Source organism: Triticum aestivum, chromosome 6B (assembly GCF_018294505.1).
Source record: "Triticum aestivum cultivar Chinese Spring chromosome 6B, IWGSC CS RefSeq v2.1, whole genome shotgun sequence".
Lineage (NCBI taxonomy): Eukaryota > Viridiplantae > Streptophyta > Magnoliopsida > Poales > Poaceae > Triticum > Triticum aestivum.
Genome location: NC_057810.1, coordinates 226,638,236 through 226,650,617, shown reverse-complemented (window position 1 = coordinate 226,650,617; position 12,382 = coordinate 226,638,236). Strand labels below are relative to the sequence as shown.

Here is a 12,382-nt window from a genome sequence, read left to right as displayed (position 1 = left end):
GACCACCAAATGGCAAGTGGCTTAAGAAGCCTGCGACGAGGCAAGTCGACGTGTGGCAGCAGCCACCGCATCCATCGTGTCGCCCAGCCGATCGCGACCTCGTTGCCTAGAAAGCGGGTACCAACGCTGCAAAAATGCAAGAAATTTAAAGATTGAGTCAGAGGGTCATCTAATAAAGACCCACTCAATAACCATCTTGTTGGTTGTCGTCCACTTGGTCCAAGCTAATGCCGCGGACACAAGCCAAAATAGGTGTCTCCTACTCGCGATCTAGTTGGCACGGGTTTAAAGGAACCCGGGCTAGGTACATCGCCTCTCAGTTAGGCCCCAGAGCCTCACGGACGAAACTCCAAAGAAATCTTACTATCATGCAGAAGAAGGGAGTGTGGGTCTCCGTCTCTAGAACACCACAAAGAGGGCACGACCCATACTCAGGGACTCAGGGTCGTGCCACTTGATCACCTCCGTCCTAGTTGATAGGCGATACCATAACAATTGTCAAACAAAGATTTTGATCTTGAAGGGCAAGAGTGCTTCCAGAGCCAAGAGGTTCCGCTAGCAAAGAGGTTCCTAGCACCAGCAGGAGGGGCAGCCCGCAAGTTGGCCCACTACGGTTTCCACTGGCCCAAATGTCCATCAAAACAAGATGTTCAAATGACCATTGTGGGCACCCGTGGAAACGAACACCATGAGATCCGAGCAGGTGGCAAACAAGTTTGAAAACTCCGCACACATAGGGTCCCGTCCACTCACAGGTCAAGCCAGAAGACGGTCCCTTCTTATTCCCAATGGAGAAGAAAAACCCTTTATGTGCAGGCAGGCTCCAATAAGAGCAACAGCATGGCGAGCAGTGTTCAGGAATCACGAGGGGATGCTGAAAATGTGATCGACTCTAAAGAGTGTAATCAGTAAGTTCAAGGACATGGAGAGGACGATCAAGGCGACAGACAGTTTGTCCTTGGGAATTTCCAACTATGATCAAATGTAGCAAAGCCAGAGTCTTAAAAAGTACAGAGACAGAAATTTCTTTGGTCTAAATTCTAGACAGGTGAGAATTACTGGAAGAAAAGCATCCATGCTAGGAAAGTCCCTCAGCCACTACAAGATAAACTCCATTGACAAATAATTCTCAGTCTAACTGGTTGGAAATAGGTTAACCATCCTCGTACTATGAGGGTGAACTCCAGTGGAAAATCCCCGCTGTCTTCGTCTCTTGAGGATTTAGCAAGCATGATCCTGACAGCAAGGAAATACTTGTAAGAAGACCACTTCTAGAATAATCACAAGAGATCATAGAGACCGAGAGAAATGTTTACAAGTGATGAAATAAAAAATGAAAATGTGCCGGTTAGTTAAGTAACAAAAATTAACGAGCGCGGGAACAAAACAGAAATCGTAAGAAAGAGAAGTGTCTATTAGTTTAGAAACAAATAATTCTTGAAAAGATTGAACAAAATTGGAAATCGTAAAGGAACGTGATATTTACGAGTGCATGAACTAAAAAACTATTAAGCTTCAAAAGGAAAATCATATAAGCAACAGATGATTATTGCAAGAATAAATATGCTTTGAGAGATGGAATTAAACAAAATTCATAAAGGAACAAAGTGTTTATGATTGCAGGACCAAAAAAATGTGTGAGACGTCAAACAAAAAGGAACTGTTAAGTGTGCAAGACTAAGTAAGTTTTGAGATAAAAAAAAGTAAACTGTTTATGATGGTGGGAACAAAAAGAATGTGGGAGGTCAAACCAAAACAGTTATGAGTGGAAGAATCAATATTTATTGGAACCAAACAAAACATAAATCGTGAAAACTAAAGGTGTGAGCATGTGTGGTATAATAACCATGTATGAACATGTGTATGCTAAGTTACTAACTTGTAGAAAACAGGTTACTATAAAGTACTCCCTCCGTCCCAAAATTCTTGTCTTACATTTGTCTAGATACGGATGTATCTAATACTAAAATGTGACTTGATACATCCGTATTTGGACAAATCTAAGACAAGAATTTTGGGACGGAGGGAGTAGAACCAATTGAGGTGAAGGAACAAATTACTCGCGAAGAACTCCAACACTTGAAAGTTGGAAATTTTGGGGTATCCATGAATAAAAGTTGGTGAGGCTGGAACAAAAATATGTGATAGATGAAACCAAAAAAACATGAAAAACAAGATTTATTATTGTTTCAAGCACAAAATATAAAATAAGTCTTTGCTCACTCCGGGACCAAATGGAAATCATAAAGGATCAACCACTTCAAAGTGCAAGAACAAATTATTTGTGAAAGGCTGGAACAAATTAGAAATTAGAAAAGTTAAGGCAGAGACACAAATTTGTAAGAAACTGGTAAAAAAAGGGAACAAGGAACAACTATCTACGTGGGCACGAATAAATGGTAATATGTAAAGGAACAATGAATAAACATTTGTGAAATCTAGATAAATCATAAAAGAACCAAGTCTTGGTGTGCAGAAACAATAATTTTACGAGAGCTGGAACAAAAATCCAAAGTATAAAGTGTTTGTCAATGTAGGAACAGAAAATTGTGAGAGTTCAAAAAAAGAAGGGCAAATCATAAGGGGACAATAAGATTGATAATAACTACAGAAATAAAGAAATAAAGTGAAAAAATATTTATAAATCAGAAACAAAAAGGTATAGGGAGAGTTGGCACTTCCCAGAATAAGCTCAAAACAATGAGTGAAAGGACCTTACATGTTAGAGACCAGCATTCATTAACTCTTCCACCGACTGGTTGATACCCTCCTGCAAGTTAGAAACCTCGTTAGATTAACACTACAACTTCAATTTTAAATAAAATAATGTTTATGTACCTGCCAAGTGGTAATTTCAGTGTCATCAGGGTCGATTACAAACAATTCTTTTAGCTCAGATAGTATCACGCTACTGTGTAGTCCCATTTTAACATCACCCCAATCACCTGCCGAGTATATTATCCCAACCATTTCACCCGTGGTTAAACGGAACACCGGAGCTGATTCAATCTGATGTGCGGTATAACTCTTAATGTCAACATTTTGCAAATTAACAATATGATCCATCATGGAGGCTCCCACTCGGAAATATCTTTCGGATCCATCCACATCAATACCTCCAGAATCTCTTGCTGTGCAAGATGGTGTAATGGCATCTCCTTCATAGCTTCCAAGTACGCCTATCAGTGTATTGATCACAGAAGTATTCTCATGTAATCTAGCGCCAGCGACTGCACCAATAGTCATAATGTTCTCATGGTCAACAGGTTCTTCACTAAGTGTGACAGATCTGCGATATAGTGCATCAGGAACAACCAAGATTAAGTATTCCTTAGAGGAGTTCAACTGTCTAGCTACTATTTTGTGGTTTCCATCAAAATGGACTTGGAAGGTCTTTGGTTCACCGTCGAAGGATATGACCCATGAGTTGCTAGTATATACCACAGTATAGTTATGATTTTCAGACATAAGAATAAAACCAGTCCCGTATTGTGTCTGACTTCTACGGTCACACGTGACGGTCACGACAGACGGGGAAAGTTCTTGGAACAGCTCATAATAAAAATCCCTCTCCTGAAAAATGTGCAGAAAAAAAATCAGAAGAAAATAGATATGAGGAAAAGGTACGGCATTAGAAATGATTGATCGGGTTATGAGAAAGGTGTAATTACAGAATGATCCCTCGTGTTCCTCAAACAAAGTTTATGCGCCTCATTCCCAATATCCAAAAGTAAAGCAGATCAAAATAGAGCAAGTCTTACTGCTGGAGGGTGAGGATCTGCGGCTTGACCAACACATGCTCCCTGCTCTTCAGGAGGGGAAGCATCTGGATCTGAGGCTGAACCAAGCTCTGCACCTGGTGCCCTGCGCACCATTGCTCGCTCGTTGTGGGGGTGCGGCGCCGCCGCCGCTTGCTCGTGATAGGGACTCGGGTGTGGGGAGACAAGGCAAAGGCTCGCGGCGGAATATCCTATTTGACGCTCTCTGCGTCAAGCTGTCGAGGCTTCGCATAAGAGCTGGCGATCGAACCGTGAACTGGGCCGGCCCATTTACAGTATTCGCGTTTCCGGTTTTGGGAATCTTCTAGAATTTCCCAGCCGGTTTTTTCTGGTTTTGTGAAGCTTCTAGAAGGTTCCCTGAACCGGTTTTTCTTTTTTTGGTTTTTGGCTTTCTACTTTATTTTCTCTTTCTCTTTTCCTTTTCTGTTTCTTTTTTTCGTTTCTTTTTTATTTTTCAAGTTTTTTTTTGAAGTTTATGTTTCAAAAATTGTTCGTAAACTTAAAAAAAATTGTTCCCACTTTAAAAAACGTTTATTTTTTCTAAAATGGTCGTGTTTTCCAAAATTGTTCATAAACACAAAAAATTATTGCATTTTAAACAAAATGTTTTGAGATTTAAAAAATGTTCCCTTTTAAAAAAATGTTCGTCTTTTCCCTTTTTTGGTTTTCTTTTTTACTTCGGAATTTTCAAAAATGTTCTGACTTTCGAAATGTGTTCACTAATTTGAAAACAAATTATGTTTTTGAAAATTTGTTCGCAATCTCAAAATATGTTTGAGGAATTTGAAAAAATGTTCTCATATCTAAATTTTGTTTTCATAAATTTGAAAAGGTTCTGTAATTTCAAAAAATGTTCCAGCCTCTTCAATTTTGTTCACATACTAAAAAAATGTTCATCTTTTCTGAGTTTTTGTAAAAATTGCGTTTTGAACAAATTGTTTGTAATTTAAAAAAGTGTTCGTGTTTAGAAAAAATTGTTCATGATTTCAAAAAAATGTCCCTGCTTTTTAGAAAATGTTATTGTTTTATGGAAAATTGTTCACAAATTTTGGAAAGTGATTGCGTGTCACAGAACATTCGTTTTTTGAAAAAAAAAAATACTTTCGAAATTCCTATACTAATTTGGATATGCAAAGCGTGTCTGGTTCTTTATGTCTGATGCTAAGTTATGAGCACATTAGAGGACCAGGTCAGCTGGTAGGAACACATTGTATGGATCACTTGATCGTGTGTTCGAATCCCAGCCATCGACTTATTTTTTGAGCAATGCTCATTCGTGTCGACCGCCATCTTCATGGGCCGGCCCCGACTGGGCCGGCCCAGAGAGCGTCCAATAGGAGGTCCCGCTCGCGGCTGGCTATGACCTAACTTCCGTCCCATGGAAATTCCTTGATGTTGGTTGGGCCTTGCCCATGGAATCGCTTCGAAGGCCCGAGGAGAAGTGCGGCCCGTCAAACTAGTTGGCGAGCCCTTTTCGGTAGCCTTCCAAGTTCCAACTATCATTTGGGGTATCCCTCAAAAAAAAACTATCATTTGGGGTGAGCTGAGACTGGCGCGCTCTTAGGCCTTGTACAATGAAAGGTGCTTAGAGAGATGTTTAGAAAAATAAATCGGGTTTTCCTGAAGCACCGGTGTCTATTTCTACTGGAGAGATGCTTAGTTAAGCGTCTATCCTGTACAAATAAGCACCGGTGCTTAAGAAAAGACCGATTTATTTAGGTAAGCACCTCCCATTGTACAAGGCCTTAGCCAGTCTGAGCACTTCTTTTGAATTTTGTTTTTTATTTTTTCGCACGCGTTTTTGTTTTTTTAATAGTTTTTTTTTGTTTTTTTTTTGACTTTTTGGCTTTCCACCAGTCTTCCTTAGCTTTGGGCAAAACAAAATTTACGTGAAAAAATACAATTTTTTTCGCGAGAGGCACGACCATGTCTCTCGAAAATGGAAAAGGCATGCTTTCTAATTTTTTTCATTCCGGCAGAGGCGCGGTTGTACTTTCGCGAGAGGCACGGCCCGCCTCTCGAAAACAGAAAAAAAATGTTTTTTCTGTTTTTTCCTTCTGCGAGAGGCAAGGTTTTGCTTCCGCGACAGGACGGTTGTGCTTTCGCTAGAGGCACGACTGTGCCTCTCGGAAATGAAAAAAAATGTGTTTTCTATTTATTTTTTCGCCAGAGTCATGGTTTTGCTTACGTGAGAGGCACAGTTGTGCTTTCACGAGAGGCACGACCATGTCTCTTTCGGAAAGGGAAAAACATGTTCCCGGTTCAGTTTTTCCGTCCGATTTTTTAATAAAAAAAGTTCATCAAAATCTATCGATATGCGATCTAGTTTTGAAGACCTCAACGTGAGGAATTCGATGACGAGAATGGTTCGAGATTTAGACGCATGATTTAAGAGATAAAACATTTTGAATAAATGGATGTACGGAAAAAAAGAAAAAGACCCAGGTTGCGAAGGTGAGAGTGGTCTTTGGAAAAAGTATTCCTAGTTAGTGATTTTGGGTATTTGGAGAGCAACTAATCAACGAGGCGACTAGAGAGCTCCTGTTCAGCGCTTACGGCGCCTGTTATCGCAACTGGCGCTCGCAGCGAAGCCATAGCAGGTCGGCCCAGGAGAAAAAGGGAGTCGTACTCGTATAGCAGAAAAACAAACATAAATTCTCGAGAATTAGGGAGAAACAGTATTTGATCCTTGCCCTCTAGCTTCAAACATTTTAGGCAATAACCACTAGGCCGACGCCTGTTTGTTGTCCATGCTGAGGAAAATACTCTATTTGACCCTTCTTTTAATATAACATTAGCATGTAGGAGTAATATATATCCAGTTTGTTATGCGTATTATTTTATCATATGAATAAAAAAGAATTCACAATAAAATAAAAGTGAACTTGAAGAACATTCATAAATTTGAAAAGGTTCGTACAAAGTGAAAAAAGTTCTTCAATTCGAAAAAGGTTCACGAATTTGAGAAAAGTTCATGAATTTTGGAAAAAATCATTGATTTTGAAAAAAGTCATCGATTTTGGAAAAAGTATGTAAGGTCTAGGGTTTGTATATAGGCACAACCATGGATTCGAGCTACAAGAAGGATTCAGAGGGGAATTGCTCTCGCAGGAGCCATACACACCACACACGACACCTAGCCGTTATCCTCTTCGCCACCGTCTTCGGTCTTGGAGCAGGGTACTTGTAGTCGGTACCTAGGCCCATTCTGGCCCAGCTAGCCGAGCCGGGAGGCGAGGCTGTCGCTTGGGCCTACTCTTCTCCTCGCTTGGTTCTTGGCCCGTCTCAGGATCGCTGACAATCCCACCCTCCTTAGAAACGGCTTGCCCCCAAGCCGGTGCTCTAGGAAACTTTTGCTGCAGCGTCACTTTATCCTCCCAGGTGGCCATCTCGATCGGCGTAGCACTCCACTTGATCAAGGCTTGAACAAGAGATCCTGAACCACGACGAACCACTTTCTGATCCAAAATCTGCTCAGGAATCTGAAATTGATCATCTGGGCTAGGCAGTTGAGGCAAAATCTGATGCTTGGGTTGCAACACTTTTCTTAGGAGAGATACATGAAACACCGGATGAACTTTACTGTCCTCTGGCAATTTGAGCCGATAAGCCACTGCCCCAATGCGTTCCAGTACCTCAAATGGCCCATAAAACTTGAATGCCAGTTTATGATTGGCCCTAGGAGCGACTGATGATTGCAAATAAGGTTGCAGTTTCAGAAAAAACTGATCCCCAACTGCAAATTCACGATCACTTCGATGCTTGTCTGCTTGTATCTTCATGCGCTATTGTGCTCGCGGCAGGTGCTGACGCACTGACTCCAGAATGACCTACCTATCCGCAAGCCACTGATGCAAGTCCTCTGACTGAATTGCATCGTCTGCCTTCAAACCAAAATGGTGTGGGGCATGGCCATATATGATTTCAAATGGAGTTTTTCCAGTAGCTGAGTGCCAATTAGTGTTATACCAGAACTCACATAATGGAATCCATTTGGGCCACCGAGAAGGATGAGCACTTACAAAACATCGGAGGAAACACTCGACTTGCTAGTTAACTCTTTCCGTCTGCCCATCAGATTGCGGATGACGAGCCGTGCTCATTCTGAGAAGAACTCCACACCTTTGAAATAATTCCTTCCAAAACTTGCTAGTAAAGACACGATCACGATCAGACACAATGGAAAGTGGCATGCCATGCAGCCAATAAACTGTATTCAGAAATGCTTCCGCTACCGTCTCTGCAGTAAACGGATGATGCAAAGGAACAAAGTGTCCATACTTCGATAGTTTATCAATGACCACCAACAGACAATTGTAACGGCCAGATGCCGGCAATCCTTCGACAAAGTCCATAGTAACCATTTCCCAAGGTGTATTTGGAACTGGCAGAGGCTGCAACAAACCTGGATAAGGCACTCGCTCAGGTTTCTCCTGTTGACACACCAAGCATTGCTGCACATAAGTTTTCACAAATCCCCTCATATCTTTCCAGCGGAACAACTGACGAATTCTCCTGTAAGTTACCGGAAAGCCAGAATGTCCCCCTATAGGACTATCATAAAATGCAGCCACAATTTTTGTTTGTAACTCAGGACATTGCCCCACCCACACACATTTCCCTACTGTCAGGATTCCAGCTCGGAGAGAAAATTTACTGTCAGAGTTGGGAGCCGTAGCTAACTTTTGAAGCAAGGAAGAAGCAAATTGATCCTCTTGGTAACTTTGTTCAATTTCTTGCAACCAAGCAGGTTGAACACAAGTGACGATTTGCAATTCAGGCAACACATCATCAACAAAATGTGGTCTGCGAGAAAGAGAATCAGCAGCACTATTGTCAGACCCTTTCTTATAAGTAATAGTATACTGCATTCCCAACAGTTTTGTGAGTGCTTTCTGCTGCCACTTAGTGTGCAAACGTTGCTCAGTCAAACTTGCTAAGCTGCGCTGATCAGTTCTGATAACAAATTCAGAAACCTGAAGGTACTGACGCCACTGTTCAACTGCCAACAAAATAGCCAAATACTCTTTCTCATAGACTGACAAAGTCTGGTTCCTAGGTCCAAGTGCTTTACTGGCATAAGCCAACGGATGTCCATCCTGCATGAGCACTGCCCCCACACCAACATCACAAGCATCTTTTTCCACAACAAAAGTTTTTGAGAAATCAGGAAGAGCCAAAACTGGAGCTGAGACTAGGGCTTGCTTTAACAGGACAAAAGCTTTGTTTTCCACATCTGTCCAATGATATGGAACACCTTTCTTCAATAGATTTGACAATGGTTTGCTCAGCATCCCATAATGTGAAATGAACTTTCTATAATAGCCAGCTAACCCCAAAAATCCCCTGACTTCCTTAACAGAAACTGGGACTGGCCATTCTTGAATAGTAGAGATCTTAGCAGGGTCTGTAGCCACTCCTTCTCCACTAATAACATGCCCTAGATAACTAATTTTTGTCTGAGAAAAAGCACACTTAGAAAGTTTCACATGCCACTTGTGTTTTTCCAACAAAGCCAACACTTGAGCCAAGTGTTCCAGATGCTGAGCATAAGTTTTACTAAAGATGAGAATATCGTCAAAGAAGACCACTGCACAAACCCTCAACACAGGTGATAATGTGTCACACATTGCAAAATTGAAAGTGTTGGGTCCACCAGTCAGGCCCATGGAGATCACCAAGAATTCACAATGTCCAATATGAGTTTGAAAAGCAGTTTTATACTCTTCTCCAGGAGCCAACCTTATCTGGTGATAACCAGCTCTCAAATCCAGCTTAGAAAACCAACAAGATCCTGCCAATTCATCCAGTAACTCATCAATGACTGGGATAGGAAACTTACTTTTAACTGTCAAAGCATTTAGATGTCGAAAATCAATGACAGGCCTCCATGTCTTGTCCTTCTTTTGCACCAAAATCATGGGTGAAGAAAAAGAACTGTTGATGTGCCTGATAATTCCAGAGGTCAACATCTCCTGAACTTGTTTTTCCAACTCATCTTTTAACACAGGAGAAAGTCTATAAGGTCTGATCGAAAAAGGCTGAGCTCCAGGAATTAGTGGGATAGTATGATCATACTTTCTCCTGGGAGGTAATCCTTTTGGGACTTCAAAAACAGAACTGAATTGTTTCAGCACTTGTTGGATCTCTGCAGGTAATTCAGTTGTAGCATTTTCAGTACCAATGAGCAAAGCAGACAATTCAATCAGAGCGAAAGCTTGTGGAGCTGCATCTTGTCCCAGTAATGTCACCAGCTCACCCTGAAGTTGAAATGAAAGCCAGTGTTCTGCCCAATCCACCTGCATAGGGCTATGACTTGCTAGCCAGTCCAGACCTAGTATCCCATCATAAGATCCCAGTGGAAAAACCTTGAAATCATTGACAAATTCATGACCTGCACAGAACCATTGCCCTTTTTGCAACTGCTGGTTACTAGGTACTAGAGTTCCATTGGCCACCTTAACCATGGACACGAAAGTAGGAATTACACCTTGCAATTTACCAGCTACAGCACAATCCACAAACGAATGCGTACTGCCTGAATCCACCAGAAATATCATGGGATGACCCTGCAGTTGTACTTTCAATTTCATGGTTGTAACTGCAGGTGCAGAAATCTCTCCCAAAGCAGCAGCAGACACGAAAATTGCATTAGCCTCACCAACCACCTCTTCTTCATCCTCACTGACGTCAGATGGCATGTTCTGAACATAATCGAGCATTTCCTGCACCACATGTAGCTGAACTTCTTGCTTACAATGATGATCATGAGCCCATCGCTCTCCACAAATAAAACAGAGGCCCTTGGACTTGCGGTACGCTCGGAGTGAAGCCCAATGGTCATCTGCAGTCGCAGCACGACCATTGTCAGTCATTTTCTTCTCCTCGCTGATGCGAACCACGGGTGCCCGAGAGGCTGTTGCAGTTGTTGATCGTTTGCCGTTGTTTGTACTGCTTCCTGGAAATAGAGATTGATCGCCCGATTCTTCAGACAACAGAGCAAGTGCATACGCAGAATCCAAATCAACTGGCTGTTGAATCCCGACTAACAGGCGCATTGACGGCACCAGTCCTTCCATGAAACGAGTGACATAATGTACAGTACTCGGACTAGACTCATAAGCAGTCAATTGATCATACAACTCTGAGAAACGCTCAACGTAGTCCTCTACTGTGCTAGTCTATCGAATATGAAACATCTGACGAACCAGATTCTGATGCTTGTTGCGTCCAAAACGAGACTGTAACAACCCACAGAATTAAGACCAATTGACATCAGGTGCTCGTCTCTGAACCGATTCTAACCAACGAGCCGTTGTTCCCTCGAACTGTGAAGACGCAAACAAAATCCACTGGTGCTGAGGAGTGTTCCAAAATTTGAAATAATCCTCACAACGGGATTGCCACAGTTTCGGATTGGAACCATCGAACCGCGGAAGTTCAATTCGGGGACCAAAATTCACCGCATCCGGAACCATAGCTCGGAAATTCTCAGTAACTGGGATCATCTGACGCGACTGATTGAGGTCTGTGTGCATACCTCGTACTGGTGGAGGAACATAACGGGGAACTGAACTCCTCTGCTCCGATTCAGCCCGAATTCCGTCCGATCCACCTGATCCACCGCTCGTTGATGTAGGCGGAGGCCCTTGGCCAGACTCCCTTGGCGAGACAGGTGTCGATGTCGCCGGCGCAGATCCTCGCTCGGCCCCAATTTCGCCCCGCAGTTCGTCGAGGTCGACTCCGATGGCAAGCTTGACATTGTCGATGCGCCCAGACAGTTGATCCAGCTTGCTGTCTAGCTTGGCGAAGGCATTGACGACCTCTTCGCTGCGCTCCGTGGCAGCCTTGGCGAGGGCGGCATCGAAATCCGCGCACAGGTACTCGTAGATCACGCAGGTCTCTGGGGAAATTTTTTCCATCGCTTCTGCTCGGCGGTGCACGGCGAGACGGGTGTGGCGGAGAGGGATGGATGGCTCTAGGATGGGACGGCTCTGGAACCAGATTGTAAGGTCTAGGGTTTGTATATAGGCACAACCATGGATTCGAGCTACAAGAAGGATTCAGAGGGGAATTGCTCTCGTAGGAGCCATACACACCACACACGACACCTAGCCGTTATCCTCTTCGCCACCGTCTTCGGTCTTGGAGCAGGGTACTTGTAGTCGGTACCTAGGCTCATTCTGGCCCAGCTAGCCGAGCCGGGAGGCGAGGCTGTCGCTTGGGCCTATTCTTCTCCTCGCTTGGTTCTTGGCCCGTCTCAGGATCGCTGACAAAGTATCATCGAATTTGAGAAAAGTTCATTGTCGGGGGTTGGGTGCGACATATGCCAAAGGATGGCTTATCATGGTGGGGGCGAGTAGAACGTCGTCGGTGCCTGGAAGCGGGATGAGGCGAAGACATGCACGCCGGTGGAACTTACCCAGCTTCAGGGCTCTTCTAGGAGATAACACCCCTACTGCTGCTCTGCGGGGTCTCCGCATGATCACTAAGGCAAAGTGACTACAATGGTGCTCCTGGAGCTGTATCGGGAGGCAGGAGAGGGCAAGGCTAGCTCTCTCCTCCGATGCTATCTGGTCTATCTCTATCAAGGACCGAACCCT

General features: G+C 43.2%; 1 protein-coding gene across 1 annotated transcript; it reads right to left on the bottom strand.

Annotated features, from left to right (window-relative positions):
* Window positions 1–929: 929 nt before the first annotated feature.
* LOC123134004 (uncharacterized) lies at window positions 930–3,967 on the bottom strand. The gene is made up of 4 exons (XM_044553372.1): window positions 3,762–3,967; window positions 2,839–3,573; window positions 2,720–2,770; window positions 930–1,236 (listed from the first exon to the last, which is right to left on the bottom strand). Exons 1-3 carry the CDS (start codon window positions 3,873–3,875, stop codon window positions 2,723–2,725), a joined length of 897 nt encoding a protein of 298 aa, XP_044409307.1. The 5' UTR covers window positions 3,876–3,967; the 3' UTR covers window positions 930–1,236; window positions 2,720–2,722.
* Between the last annotated feature and the right edge of the window lie 8,415 nt (window positions 3,968–12,382).